Source organism: Gopherus flavomarginatus, chromosome 2 (genome assembly GCF_025201925.1).
Source record: "Gopherus flavomarginatus isolate rGopFla2 chromosome 2, rGopFla2.mat.asm, whole genome shotgun sequence".
Lineage (NCBI taxonomy): Eukaryota > Metazoa > Chordata > Testudines > Testudinidae > Gopherus > Gopherus flavomarginatus.
Genome location: NC_066618.1, coordinates 136,493,588 through 136,509,752, shown reverse-complemented (window position 1 = coordinate 136,509,752; position 16,165 = coordinate 136,493,588). Strand labels below are relative to the sequence as shown.

Here is a 16,165-nt window from a genome sequence, read left to right as displayed (position 1 = left end):
ATTTAGTTCAGTGGCACTATCTGATATACATACAGAGTTGTGGATATAGGTGAACATCAATATATCAGTTATTGCTACAGTAACTTGAGTATTGTTGTGGCAAGAAACTGGCGGTTTTTGTAGAAAGGGAAAAACCATATGGACACGCAACCATGTTGCCTAACCAAAGTGAAAATTATTCCAAGACCACCGCCTTAAGTAGCAGGTATGGTTTATGTTTTTGATATAATATAGGTAATTCCAGTGGGTTATTCTGCAATTGATTTGTGTAAATGAGAGCAGAATTTGGTCCTTGAGTCTTTAGGTGATCCAGTGCTACAGTAATCATTTGTCATGGTGAGCAAACACCCTGTCTGCATACATGGTCATTTTGCCTTGTGAATGAAGTAAAAAAGCAGCCACTTGTATATTGGTAAATATTGTACCTAACAATTATCTCATCATCTCACCTGAAGAGAGGCGCAATGCAAACCCTTGTCAGTTTTCATGTCAGTGTAGAGTAAGTTTTGAAGCTTAGCTTGTGCAAATCATCATGTCTCTCTCTGCCTTAGGTACTTATATGGCCAAAACTCTATTGAAGTCAGTGGAGTTATCACAATTCTCCCAGCTATGTCTGAAACTCCTTCTAGGACCATGAGCAAATCATTTTACTTTCCTGTGCCTCAGTTGCCCTAACTGTAAAAACGGAGTAATAATCCTTCAATATACCTCATAAGAGGGTTATGAGTCTTAATTAATTAATGTTTATAGAGCCTGTGGAGGTTCGTCTGTACTAATTTTATGATTATGTGACCTACCTATTAAGACAGTCAATGCATAGTTATATTGCGCTATTGGATGGTGAGAATTTACTGGTAGAGTTTAATAGTGAGCTGTTGGGTAAAAAAGTAGGGAGGCAACACAATAGTCCAGGTAAGAAACAGGACAGCAAACCCTTGAAAGTCAACAGCTGAGTTGTGAAGAGGTGATTTCCAGGCTCCAGTACAAGTGACCCAGCTGCTTTGTCGAGGCAACAAGCTTAGAGATCAAAATGACACAAAATGCTTAAAAAGGCCCCCTAGAGAAAGGGAGTTTGGAGCAGGTGAGTTGTCAACCACTGCTCAAGGAAAGTTGCTGATGGGAGACACAGATGTAGAGTGACTGACAACAGCGTCTGCAGTAGGAAAGTTTCTCTCTCCCAGCCCAGAGGTGCAGGTATCTGACCTAAGTAGAACTTACCAAAACATGCGATGGAATGTTAAGGTTGAGGTAAGATCAAAGGTATTTAGGCTTGTGTTTACTCATCTGTAAAATGGAGATAATGACCTACTTTGTAAAGCACTTTAAGCTCTGCTGATGGAAAAACAATATGTAAGAGCTAGATGGTATTATTATTATTTATTATTGTTGTGGCTATCATGCTGTGTTGTTTACTTTTCTCTGATTGCTATATATGTTTGGGTGAATGTACAGTACATTTGTTTTGAAGAATCTGTTTTGTATCACTCTAATCAGCCATTGGTCAGATATTCCTAGAGGGAAGTTGATAGCGGGCCCCCAAATTCATTTATCATGGTTGGAAACAGGGCTGCCACCTAGGGATCCAGCCTAAGAGTGGTGCAACTGCAAGTTCCATCCAGAGAGAGGTGAAGGTAGCAAAACGTATCACCTCAGCAGTGCACTCAAGAAGTATTGCAGAGGGGGAATGGGGTCTAAGGCACCATTCTCCCTGTAACTGCAACAGTACAGTTGATAAAAAGTATGTGTGTGTTGGGGGAGGGGGGGTGTATCCTGATGATCCAGTCTAGAGCCGGGTGAATCATAGGGTTCCACTCTGGGAGAGGTGCAGATAGAAGGCTGTCACTTGGAAATGATGTCCATGCAGAAACTGAGACAGAGATCACAGATGCAGCTCATACATGCACCATGACAGAGCCCTTTGAGGTCATCAGATGAGTTATATCACATACATGAAAAATATTTATTCTAGGTGTAATTGCTTGAAATTCATTTTTGTTTCCATCACTGTTTCAATCTTTTTCTAAGAAAACATTGAAGTATTTATCAAAAATCATTTTCCACATCTTTTATTTTAAAACCCTATGGTCCAGCCCTATAGTTTCTGTTTTTCATTCCATTGTTACTGATGTCACACATCATAGCAAAACAAGTGATACACTGGGTATATTTGCTTTTAATCCAAATGTTTTCTCTCATTATCTTCCATCAGATCACATAAGCATCCCTCTCTGAAGACTGAAATATCGAGTTCAGCACTTCATGTGCCCTTTACTAAATTGATGTATCAAGTTTAGTGCTTGATATATTAAGTTCAGTTCTTAGTCAATTTATTTCAGCAAATGTTGCATATTGTGTCAAGTGGGTGATATAGCTGTTCCTCATGCAGCACATCAGGTTTGAAAATATGATATATTAGAAAAAGCTGACACATTGGATTCAAAAAGTTGGTGATGGATTCAAAAGTGAATGTTTCTTGTCAGTAAATGTATCTGATTTAGAAAGTGGCAAATATCTTGCATTGCACATGATCATATTTGCAGTAGTTGAGTTTTGGATCAGTCAGATATATTGCAGAACATATTTTTTTTAATCTATTTTTGTGTTTTCTGAACTGAGAGGTATCAGTGTTCCTCCAGCTTGCATAGGCACAGAGTGACAGAGAGATGAATGAGCTCCTGGCATGAGTCTGATGTTATGTACCATTATACAGCCACAACCATAGCCAACCTCTGGTTTTACCACTGACTATTGTGCTTTATAGATAGTCTACAAAATGCATAGACAGGTGAACACCATGTTGGGAATATTGAATTGCAATTAATACTCTGGGGAAAATACAGACTATCTTCATATAATTATGATTTTAATTTAAATACTTTATTCTTTGTAATGTGACTATTATATGGACAAGAATATTCTGTTCTGTAAACTGCAAAAAAATGTATAAATTAACATGATGTACCTGCATCTCTCTATTGAGGCACTTTGTATTATATGATTCATATCCTAAAACAGTGATGTCATGATGTGCCATAAGACATAGGGGAGCAGAAAAGCGATGACTGTTATTTCACCAGCATATAATTTTTAATGCTCAAATTTTGACACTGAAAAAGGTACTTATTTTTAAAGGGATGAAAGCGTCTTGCATTCTTGGTTTCAGATAAAAAGACTAAATGTATGAACACACACAACATTAATCATATTTTAACAAATAATTATAATTTACTATATAAGAATGGCCACACTGGGTCAGACCAGTGGTCCATTAGCTCTGTCTCCTGTCTTCCAACAGTGGTCAGTGCCAAATGATTCAGAGGGAATGAACAGAACAGTACGATTACTGAGTGATCCATCCCTTGTCATCCACTCACAGCTTCTGGCAGTCAGAGATTTAGGGACACCGAGAACGTGGGGTTGCATCCCTGACCATCTTGGCTAATAGCCATTGATAGACCTATCCTCTGTGAACTTATTTTATTCTTTTTTGAACCAAGTTATACTTTTGGCCTTCAGAACATCCCTGGAAATGAATTCCAGAGGTTGACTGAGTTATATGAAAAAGTACTCCCCATGTTTGTTTTAAACCTGCTATTTATTAATTTTCATTGAGTGGGCCTTGGTTCATGTGTTATGTGAAGTAGTGAATAACAATTCCTTAGTCACTTTCTCCACATCATTCATGATTTTAAAAAGCTCTATAATATTCCTGCTTAGTTCCAGTCTTTTAAACTTCTCCAGATATGGAAACTGTTCCATACCCCTAATCATTTTTGTTGCTCTTCTCTGTATTTTTTCCAGTTTTATTGGTTTTTGTTTGTTTGTTTGTTTTTTGAGCTGGGGTTACCAGACCTGCATTCAGTAGTCTAGGTGTGGGCATATCGTGGATTTATACAGAGAGTCATTATGATATTTTCTGCCTTAGTATCTATCCCTCCCTTTCCTAATGGATACTAACATTCTGTTAGCTTTTTTGACTGCTGCTGTACAATGATTAGATGTTTTAGAGAACTATCCACAATGACTCCAAGATCTCTTTCTAGAATGGTAACAGCTTATTTAGTCCCCATCATTTTGTATGTATAGCTGTGATTATGTTTTCCAATGTGCATTACTTTACATTTATCAACACTGAATTGCATCTGCCATTTTTGTTGCCCAGCCACCCAGTTTAGTGAAATCCCTTGTAACTCTTTGCAGTCAGATTTGGACTTAATTATCTTGAGTAATTTTGCATTGTCTGCAAACTTTGCCTCCTCACTGTTTACCATTTTCTCCAGGTCAGCAATGAATATGTTGAAATGGTTTTTGACCTTTTAATCAGTTACTGATCTGTTAGAGGACTATTCCTCTTATCCCATGACTGGTTATTTTGCTTAAGAGCCTTTGGTGTGGGACCTTGTCAAAGGCTTTCTGAAAGTTCAGGCATACTATATCGCCAAGATCACCCTTGCCCACATGTTTATTGACCCCATCAAAGAATTCTAATACATTGGTGAGGCATAATTTCTCTTTACAAAAGCCCTGTTGACTTTTCTGCAACATGTTGTGTTCAGCTGTGATTCTGACAATTCTGTTCTTTACTATAGTTTCAATCAATTTGCCTGGTAATGAAATTAGGCTTACCGGACAAGTGCAGAAGTCCCTTGTTGAGGCAATTGTTTTGGCTTCTCTTTGTTTCAGTTGCTTTAACAGTTGTGCAATATCTTCACTGCAAAGAGCTTTGCTTTCAGTGCTGTCAAAGGGGAGGAGCCAGCACCATATGAACTTGTAGCTGTTCTTGGACCACAAACAAGTGCTATGTATACCCTTAATTTGAGAACCACTGTTTATTAAGCTGAATAATGTGTGCACTACACCTGCTCATTCCCTAATACCATAGTTGTCACTTTTGGCTGTTTCAGATAAGAAGACAAGGAGGAATACAGTTACTGGTGGACCTGTTGGATCATCGAATGACAGAAGTCCACCGTAGTGCCTGTGGAGCTTTGAGAAACTTGGTGTATGGGAAAGCAAACGATGACAACAAAATTGCTCTGAAAAACTGTGGAGGTATCCCAGCATTAGTACGGTTGCTCCGCAAGACTACAGATTTGGAAATCAGAGAACTGGTCACAGGTTTGATTCTTTCTATGTATTTTTTTCATGAATATCAAGTACTAACTAGGTACTAGTACAGTACTCTTTGTGCTGCACAGTGATGTGTATCAGTTGCTTCATAAATAACCTTTTGCTTTATCACTATCTTCCCTGCTTTGCAACTATCATATGCCAACAAATGTACACTTTCAGGTTCTTTGGACAGGCGAAATATTGACTGACTCCAATCAATATTTAACAGGCACTTACTGAAGCAGCAGTGATTTTCTGAGATGGTTCACTCTTTTTTCCCCCACTAGTGGAGAACTATGTTGATGTGATTGCATTCTATTCACAGGTTATTCTTTGTGCTAACAATTCCATCATTGGGTATGCGTTCCCCCTTTTACCTTGTAACTCTTCAGAGCAGAGTTATGCCACACCATCTCTTAAGTATGCAAAGCCTTCCTGACTCTTCTTTGCTTCTTAAAGAAATATGTGTGAGGGGAAGGATGTTAAGGATATGGGCAGTGTTTTCTTTTGTTATGAAAATAGCATACTGAACAGTGTATACGGTAAATACAGAAAGTAGAGTTTGGTAAAGAAATTATTTCATATTGTGACAGGGTAAAATCTGGTCTGCAATTGTTTCTGGAGTTGCTTTGTTTTTAATTCAGCATGGGTCTTGGTTTTTGAGCCACACAGCAAAAGAATAAACAAAACCCCTCACTATTAAATTCTCCGGTGTTTTAAATATTTTTCATCTATTTTTGGCCCAAACCACCGTAACTTAAACTAAATGTTAAGAGCAGTTACTTCTTTTTAGGGATTTGTTTGCGTGTTTTGGTGCTAAGGTGAAAAGTACGCAGCTGAAAGGATACTTGAAATATGCTACAGTGTTTCAGTGGGCCGACATAGGTAGCATGAAAATGAGATATAAAGCTCCTTTTCCTCAGCTTGTTTTTCTCCAGCAGAAATGAGAAGTGGAAATGTGGCATAATCAGTTGTAAACTTCACCCTCCTCCCAATTTGAGTGCTGGTTACACATGAATGTTACCATTTTTTCACTCCTATTTGCAGTATATCACAAACTTCCCTTTCCAGAGAGTGGGGCCCTCTGTCAGTTATGACTGTACATGAGCAGAGTTCACTTTTCATAAAGCTTTGTCGTGTTACATCAGCTCCCCCTGCAAGAGGAAGGTGCTTGCAAATATGTGAAATAAACTATGTTAAGCAAAAAACTATATGAAGATTTTTTTAATCCTCTCTAATTTGACCCTTCACTTGGCTATTAAAGTGTCAGTGATGTGAAAATTAATTTCATGTTACAAATCAGAAATCTTAAGATCTCTTTAGTTTTTTACAGTGTCCATGTCTCCACTGAAACTTTTTTTTACTAATGGATATGATAAAGATTTTAGTCTTTAGTGATACGAGGATCTATATACACATACCCCTCCCCACTTTTTTCAGAAGATCATCCACTGTTTAAGGCAATTGATAAGAACAACAGCCATGTGTTGACTCAGAATTTCCTTGCTCAAGGTGTGTGTGAATCAGCTCCACGATGCATTTTAAGTGTAGATTTTTGTATTTAATTTTGTTTCTTAATTATCACACCTTTCATCTCATACCTGTTATTCATGATCTATTATATTCTTCTTGTCAAGAAGATGCTGTGCTACATGGGGCTCTGATGACGCATCCTGCTGAGTGACAGAATTACTGACAAACCTAATAAAGTGAAACTACTACTTCAGTTTCAACATATTTGTTCTACTCTTGGTTGTGTTGTCTGTCTCCTGACTCCAGGGAGCACTCTGCCTGCTTACTCTGAGCAAATGAGTAGAAAAGTGCTAATGAACTCCTTCAGTAGCTATAATGGAAGTTTCCATGGTATCTGTTGCTGTAATACTAAAGAGATCATTATTATTCAGTTTTTAAGAGAGTAAGTTACCCTGTATATTCCATGCATTAAACAATATATCACTGAATTCTCAGGCACTACCAGTGAAAGAAAAAAATAAGCTAACATGCCCTCAGATTGGTTATCTTCAAACAATGTGACTGCTAATGATAGGTGTCAGACTCTGACCTCTAATAGCTGTAACCAGTAGCTGCAATGAAAGCTGTAGCTAAGAGGGAGGATCGCAGTGCGAGAGAGTACTAAGCATACATAAAAGGGGAGAAATGAGTAGAGCCGGGCAGAGTGAAGTTGTTGAATGGAATCAAAGCCATTTGTAGCTCAGGATGTCATTGCGTTTTTTACTGATTATATATCCCACCGGCTATTTGTGGCCCACTGGTATTTGTGTTTCTGTGCCTCTCTGTATGGGAGACACTTTAGGTTTGATAATGAATTACTGGTAGTGCTACTGCTCTGCTGGGCTCCTATCCAAAGAAATGATGTTCACTATGCCTCAGAGCTTGAATCCTTCAGTAACCAGACTGGTATTGGGCCTCTTCATCAGGGTCCCCACTTGCTTTCTGTAACGACCCTGTAGTGTGGGAGCTGCCGCCAGTCAGATTTCTTCCCTACTGTCCTTTCTGGAAAAGGGAAAATGACTCTCTCAGTAGCCTCCTTTTGTAGTGGTGTGAGAGAGAACATTTCTTTGGTACCACACCTAAGTTGGTGGTAGGTGCCGGAGAGAGGAAGCTTCTGTTGGTTGCAGTCAGCTGCTTGAATGGGGTGAATGGGATATACTACATCAGCAGATCCTCCTTTGGCTAGTGAATGAATAGATTGTATGTATCAACAATATACATAATATAGAACTATGTAATGTGTCTGACTATATATAATGTTCTTTATCCATCCATGCTATAGAAAACTTATTTTCTTTCATTTTAGAGGATATTACTGGCTCCATCATAGTCCTATACCTGTCTTACTTATATGACCCCCGTCACCATAGTATCTCAGTGCCTCAGTATTTAATGTATTTATCATCACAACATCCCTGTGAGGTAGAGTAGTATCACTGTCCCCATTTCACACATAGGGAATTGAAACACAGAGGCCTAGATCCACAAAAGGACTGAGGCGTTGCAACACTGGGCGTCATAGTGCCTAAGGCCAGATCTACACTATGGCCCTATGTTGGTGTGACTACGTTGCTCAGAGGTGTGAAAAATCCACAGCACTGAGTGACCTAGTTACACTGACCTAACTCCCCATGTACACAGAGCTATGTCAAAGGGACAGCTTCTCCCATCAACATAGCTACTGCCTGTGGGAGAGGTGGATTATCTGTGCCCATGGGAGAAGCTGTTCCATCGACATAATAGTGCTACAATGAAGTGCTACAATGGCGCAGCTGCATGGGTGCAGCTATGCCACTGTAGCACTGTATGTGAAGACAAGACCTAACTTTTAGGTGCCTAGAAAATGACAGGAACAAGACTGCAATCCACAAAGCCTAACTAAGGTACCTAGGCTACCTGTACAATATATGGGGAGAGATAGGTGCATGGAGTGACTGGAGTAGGGGCACTGGACCCTGGGTCTCCCACTCCCGGGGGGACGTCCTGAGCACCAGGCTACATAATCATTCTGTCTGTCTCTCTGACCCAGTGACTGTTTCACTATGGTTAAATACTTAGTCTTTGGCCTAGAGTGTGAGCATGGGAATGACTCTTTACTCCAGTAGTTAGTGCATTCAGCTAGGAGGTGGGAGACCTTGGGTCCAGTCCTCCTGCTCCAATGATTCTTTCACTATTTATCCACAGTGTAACAGCTTTAACGGGTGAGACAGAGGGAGTCTTACATCAGAATATCTCATAGCCCAGTGGTTGTAGCCCTGGGTGACCCCTGTTCAAATCCTTCCTCCCTCTCTGGCAGAGAAAGGGGGAATTGAGCCTGGGCCTCTCACATCCCAGGCAAGTGCTGTAAACACTGCACTAAAAGTTATAAAGTGGACATCATCACCTCCTCCTCCACCTAGGTCTTGAAAGGGATCCAATCCAGAGGGGGGCCTCTGAGCATGCCTGCTGAATCAGGCCATGAGCACAAGTTAGGCAGCTGAACTTCTATCTTCTTCTCTGGCTTCTGAATTGCTCTGTGGCTTAGGTGGGAGATGGGCATTCAGATGCCTAGAGGGAAGCAGCAATGTGCAAGCCCAGAAGCTGAAACTTGGGCACCAAGTGAGTGTAGGTGCCTGCAAGATTTGCCAGTTTTATTGATCATAGTAGAGCCAAAACTGGGATTTAGGTAGCAAGATACCTTTGTGGATTTGGGCCTGGGAGACGAACTGACCTGTCAAGGGTCACACAAGAAGTCTTTCTCAGAGCAGGAACTTGAACATAGGTCTTCTACAGCCCAGACTAGGGCCCTAACCACTGGACCAGCCTTCCTACAATTATGTTTATAGTAGAGTGAAGCATTTGAAATGTCCTGTAGCACTCACATGTGGCTTCACCCTTTGTGAGCAGTGCACCCATTCAAAATTCATGTTGAGAAATTATTTTAAATTGTTCTTCTTTGTAACTAACAAGGTGCTACTGTGTTAACATCTCTTCATGTTAAGCCTAATAAATTATCTCTTAAAATCTTTTGATTTATGTTTAGGCAAGCAATATTGAACATAAGGGGACTGCTCCTGGATTCTATGGTACTGTAAATAAGGCAGGAGGAACTGGAGTAAAAATAATGTAAATATCTACATACAAGTCACTGTATAGCTAATTTTAAACTGCACACATGATACATGTTTGGAACTAATAAGGGAATAAAGAGGAATATGTTTGAGAAGCCATATGGTCAAACAAGAACAAAAAGCCTTTTTCCAGGTTTTGGAATTTTTGTCGAGTAGAGGTTAGCAGGCCTTTTGCAAAATAAGAGAATTTTAAACTCTAGGCTTTGGTTTATATTTACATTCTGCAAATACAGGCATGCCTATAAAACAGCTGGACAGTTTACACTGTAAAATCTGTTTACAGTAGAATATATTTATCCATTGCCTAAATGAAGCTGTATACTGGATAATTTTCTTTCCTTAAAACGATTATTGTGAAAAGATGACCAGTATTTTATTTAAATCCTAATGGAGTCATTGTGTAATCATTTTGCCAGAAATAATCTTAGGCACATATTCTTAAAATTCAGATGCTGTGTATGTTAATGTTCTTGAGAGTCTCGCCCAGTTTAATTTTTCACTGTGATTTGCATTCATCTATGAAGATTATCAGTCTCACAGAAGATTTAAGAAATTGTTATAATCCCTGGTAATCTGCAAGCTAGTGAATGAAAGGAATTGTCTTTTTCAGTATATTTTCTCAATTCAAACTTTTAACTTATTCCTTTTTAAAGTTTCTTAATTTGCAGATGAATTCTTTAAAAAATAAAATTTTATTCTCAGCTCCCAAAGCATGGTAGGATTTGTACAGTTGTATCAAGACTCAGCTCCTGGCAGCCGTTCTCCTCTTCTTATGCTCAGGGCTGGATTTACACCTTGCATGACCCCAAGCACAGCATCTTCTGCGCCCCCCACCTACAGCTGACATTCGTGTTTTCTGTAAAAATTTAAACAAAAGGAAATATAAATGATAATTTAAATATTTATTCAATACAATAACAAAATACATGTAATTAAAATAATCACATAGGTAGCAGGTAGGGTCCCCTACTGTCTGCAGCTTGGAGCTCTGGGGCCCCCTGTTGCCCTCAGCTGCTGGGAGCTGCGGGGGGCGCCGCCACCCAATGCAGCCTGGAGCTCTGGGGCCCCCCATCACCTGTGCCAGCCAAGAGCTGTGAAATCCCCCACCACCCATGGTGGCTTGGAGCCCCTCCATTGCCCGCAGCAGCTGGATCTGCAGGGTACCCCCACTGTTGGAGCGCCAAACCACCATAGTTGGCCAGGGTACCCCAACACTTTTAACTTTCAGGTGCGCTGCCACACAGCCCCACCACCACAATTGCCAGTACCCCACACAGACCTCCATTACCCAGCACCCCAGCACACAAAAACTTTCCCCACTCCCTCACTGTCCAGAGCCCCCACACAAACCTCCCAGAGACCCACCCTGTCCCCCAGCCATATTCACTGCTGGAAGGTGACTATGTCTGCCTGGCAGAGTGTGCTGGCAGTGCGGCCAGGGCTGGTCAGGAATCACTCTGGCCCCTCAGGAGTGGCACTATCAGCCAGGCTGGAGCAGGAACAGGGTCTGCCCAGGACCGACTCTCTCAAGACTCACTTGCCCGGCAGGGCCCCCTGCTGAGCTCTTCCTCTGCCACAGGGGGCTGCTTCGCCTTCCCTGCCGGCTGAAGCACTCCAGCAGGGCTCCATCTCCCACTCAGCCAGCCTCACTCCCGGGACCAGCAAACTTTGAATTTTTAGGTGCCCCTAGAACGCTGGTGCCCCTAGGCACATGCCTACTGTGCCTACTTGGAAATCCAGCCCTGCTTATTCCCATACTAGCTCTCAGTCACTCCATTGCCACTGCAGAGGAACTATAACACGATTTTCCCTTGCCCAGTTACTTTTGCCATTACTCTACTCCCAATTCAGCTGCCCTGCAGTCACAGATCAGCTTATTTCTTTCCTCACAAGAGTGGTTATTCCAAATGTACCTGTCTCCACATCCATTTTGCTTATTTAAAAGCAGTTTATTAGTAAAATATAGAACTTCGAAAGAAAAGTATAGGGGAAAATGGTTAAAGGAAAACACACCTTCAGTATGAAAAGCTCCTCTAAACAGGCTCCAGATCTCATTTTAAGAAAAGTCGAATGCCCTATAAGAAGTCCTCTTTCTTGACTTTCAATTGTCTCTCACTCTGTTTATAAGTCTTTCTATACCACACTTATTCCATAAAGTAAGCAAGTTTATTTAGTTCTTTCAGTTTTCCTAGTACAGTGTTAAGTGTTTGATAAAGCTAGGTCAAAAAGATGAGTATTATGTTTAGAGTCTTCTCAGCTCATGCAGAAGGGACTTCTGCTACTATTAGGGTTGCCAGGTGTCTGGTTTTCAACCATAATGTCTGGTCAAAACGGACCCTGGCAGCTCTGGTTTGCACCGCTGACCGGGCTGTTACAAGTCAGCTCCCTGCCTGCCATGGCTCCATGCAGCTCCCAGAAGTAGCAGCATCTTCTTTCTCTGGCTTCTAGGTATAGGGCAGCCAGGGAGCTCTGCACGCTGCCCCCTCCCCAAGCACCAGCGCCGCAGCTCCCATTGGCTGGGAACTGCAGCCAATGGGAGCTGCAAGGGCAGTGCCTGCAGACAGTGCAGCACACAGAGCCACCTGGCTGCATCTCTGCATAGGAGCCAGAGAGGTGACTTGCCAGTGCTTCCGGGAGCTGCCTAAGGCAAGCGCTGCCCAGACCCTGCACCCCCTCCCACGCCTCTGCCTTTGGCCCCAGTCCTGATCCCCCTCCCACCCTCCAAACCCCTCAGTCCCAGCCTGGAGCCCCCTCCCACTCCTTGAACCCCTCATTTCTGGCTCCACCATGGGACCTGCACCCTTAGCCCAGAGCCTGTACCCCTCCCATACCCCAACCCCCTGCCTCAGCCTGGAGCCCCTTCCTATACTCCAAACCCCTCAGCTCCACCCCCAGGTTCCACAGTTCCCTCTATTCACTGTGTTATCTCCAGCAGAGACAGGCTGCCCAAGCATACCTGCTTGTGTTCTCTTCAGAGGTGGTTAATAGTGTGACTGCCCATGGTTATTGATACCACGCAGCTCTTTTTATGCAAACCTATTTCATTCTTATGTTAATTGCATTACGGAGAAAACATTAAAAACAATGATGGAATCTATACTCATGCTAATAAGTTTACCAGACATCACCCCAGTTCTGACCTGAGCTGTGGCAGGAGCAGGCATTCAGCATCTCACTCAAAGAGTTTCTTCTGTGGCAACAAGTTGATCAGGCTTCAGTTCAGAACAAGCAGACCCATAGCATGTCTAGTGCATTGTTTGATCTAGAGTTTCCAAGTGTGAGTAATTAGTAGACAATGGGTTTTCCTCCCCAGGCCTTAGCTTCAAAGGGGTGGATTCAAAGTGGGTCATTTACATTCCCCTTACACCTAGGTACTTCCTAGGAAACCCACTTCAAACATATTTTTCCAAAAAGCCCTTAGTGCATTAGTCACTCTCCCACAAGAAGTTATATACATGCAGTAACAGAACAATACATACACAGCTGCATTTTTAATACAATGAACCCCAAAGATATTAAATCTAATTCAACAGGATTCAACCTGATTCAGTAAAGTTCATTCAGGATATTCTCAGTCTGTCACACAAGCAACTCTCCAACCAGGCTCCCATTTCAGAAGCTCTGGAGGATGAGTGGCATAGAGCCATTACATGAACTTTTTGCCTCTCCTCCCCCTATGCCAGAGGTATTCCAGTGGCTAGAGCAACTGACTTTACTAATGGAGCCAGCATAAAGGGACTGAAGTGTATCAGTGAATCAGGCCCATAATATACATGTGTATATAAAGTGAAAGGCAGTAGTGCAAATACACAATTGCCTGCAGAACCTGCAATGAAGGATGAGTCTTTGATATCCCTCAGGGAGTCAAGGAGAATCTGAACTACAATGCACAGTTATACTGTAGTTCCCTTCATAGAGAGTTCTGTATAATCTGGATGGAACGTACTTCATTAGCAGTCTCCTCATCCTAGTCATGTGCCACAAGTCTAGCCAGTAGCTGCTGGTAAAGTGAAGCATAAAACCTTTTTATTAAGAAGTCTGAAATAATTGGAAATTCAAAGTCCCCTAATAAAAATGAATTCAGAGAAGAGAATGGTATAAAATTAGCATACAGTCTGTGGATGGTGAAATAAACAATGTTTTTTCACTCATTAGGGATGACAATGCATAAATGATTTGCAGCTCCATTTTGACTCTCGTGAGTTATGAGTTAATTATGAACACCCTCTCATAATTATATTTTAGAATTTGCTCTGTTTGCTCTATGGTTAGCACGAAAATGGTACTGACCTGTGTTAACAAAGATAATGCAGGAATCCCCACTGACTACTATTGGAGGGGGTAGAACTGATCAGCTACTGCTGGACTCTACCAACACATGCTTTTTGTTTCAACAGATGTTTATGATTGTTGATTCCTTTCTCTCACCTCAGACAAAAGTTTGTATAAAGTTTTTCATTTCTCTTCAAAGAACAAAAGCCTTCCTGAGTGGAATCTCAGATACAGATTCATGAGCAACAAACTAGCTGAATTAATAAACATGCTTTTCAAACAGTAGCCCTACATGACTGTGGCCAGGGCTGGCTTCAGGCACCAGCTTAGCAACCAGGTGCTTGGGGCAGCCACTCTGGAGAGGGGCAGCACATCAAGGTATTCGGCGGCAATTCGGCAGAGGGTCCCTCACTCCCGCTTGGAGTGAAGGATCTCCCACTGAATTACCACCGATCGAGATCGCGGCTTTTTTTTTTTTTTTTGGCTGCTTGGGGTGGCAAAACCCCTGGAGCCGGCTCTGACTGTGGCGCTGGTATATCAAACACTATGTATCTGGTATGGATGAGAAATGATTTTAGCAAGCAGATGATTCTAGAGTGATGTAACTATAAAAAATAAAATGGCAAATGATTTCTTACTGCACTAGGCGTATTTTAGGACAATATTGAAATGCAAGTGGCTAAGGCATAGCTTTTGTCTACTGAAAATATAAAAGGGTAGGGAAAACTATGAATTTTACCATTAACGATATAGAAGGGAGAAATTAGTTGGGAATTCATGTTTTAGTTTAAATTTGATTTTAAGACAAACTTAATTGCTTTTTGAGAAAGTTACCAAATCAGTGGATTTAGTGAATGTACCAGGTATCATAAAGATTTATTATAGAATTATATACCTGGGTTCTCCATAAAGTTGTATTGAAAAAGTAATTCAAACAGAATCAAAAAGGTATTAAATTGGTATAACTGATAAACCAGGTCCTGAATGAGGAATAAAAAGAAAACTATAGAAGTATCACATAAGCTTTTAGGCTTTAAACAAGTGAGACAATCTTACTGTACTAATTAGGGAGACTAGAGCAAAAATGAAAAAAAAGTAGGAAAAAAACAAACATGGAGGGAATGTGCTTAGAAATATAGAATGATTGAGTTCTGTAATAAATTAATTTGATCCATAGAAATGAACGTTAGTTTTTATATTTCCAATAATAATAATAGTAAGGTATCATCAAAATCCAAGAAGATTCCCCAACTAATATGACCTGTATCTTTCTTTGGAATGTTATAGGTATGTCTAGTCCAAGAATAGAAAAATATGGCTTTAGTTATAAATAATTACTATGATGAGCAGAAATGCCTTTGGCTGCTTTGGGCTGTAGTAAAACATTCCATATTTCCTCCTGAAGATCAGGACATTTCACCCTGAGATCCCACGTTTTGTTTATATTTTCTAAAATTTTATATTAATCTTATTTAAAGAAGGTTTTAGACCAGGGGTCAGCAACCTTTCGGAAGTGGTGTGCCGAGTTTTCATTTATTCACTCTTATTTAAGGTTCCGTGTGCCAGTAATACATTTTAACATTTTTGGAAGGTCTCTTTCTATAAGTCTATAATATATAACTGAACTGTTGTTGTATGTAAAGTAAATAAGGTTTTTAAAATGTTTAAGAAGCTTCATTTAAAATGCAGAGCCCCTCGGACTGGTGGTCAGGACCTGGGCAGTGTGAGTGCCACTGAAAATCAGCTCGTGTGCCACCTTCGGTACCTGTGCCATAGGTCGCCTACCCCTGTTTTAGACATTGATTAGAATCTGTTATATTTCTGTTTAAAACTTTTTTAAAAAAATTCCTCCTTTTTTGCTGTCTTTGGCTATACCTCTTTCCTATAAAACTTCTCAACCAAACTTGTAGTGGAATAATAATAATCTTCAAAGCAGCACTATTTTGGTAACCTCTATATTGTCCTAACACTGATTTTAAATACTAAGATTTATCAAATGAAAGAATTTAAGCTCATGTAAGTCCCTAACGTTACATGTAATTTCATTTACCATTGGCTGGTGAAGAGCAGCATTTGCTTTTATTCCAGAAGTCAAGTGTTTTACGGCTGAAATAAAATGATTGTATAGCTGATAATGCCAATGAAAAATTGAAGATGGA

The 16,165-nt window shown here is 40.7% G+C and overlaps 1 protein-coding gene across 8 annotated transcripts in view; it reads left to right on the top strand.

Moving 5' to 3' along the window:
- The window catches only part of CTNND2 (catenin delta 2), a 1,245,479-nt gene that overhangs the window by 1,012,448 nt on the left and 216,866 nt on the right, over positions 1-16,165 (top strand). For all 8 annotated transcript variants that reach the window (XM_050937394.1, XM_050937393.1, XM_050937390.1 and 5 more), the window contains one exon: positions 4,905-5,118. In XM_050937394.1, coding sequence (XP_050793351.1) covers positions 4,905-5,118 — 214 coding nt within the window. The remainder of the gene's footprint in view (positions 1-4,904; positions 5,119-16,165) is intronic.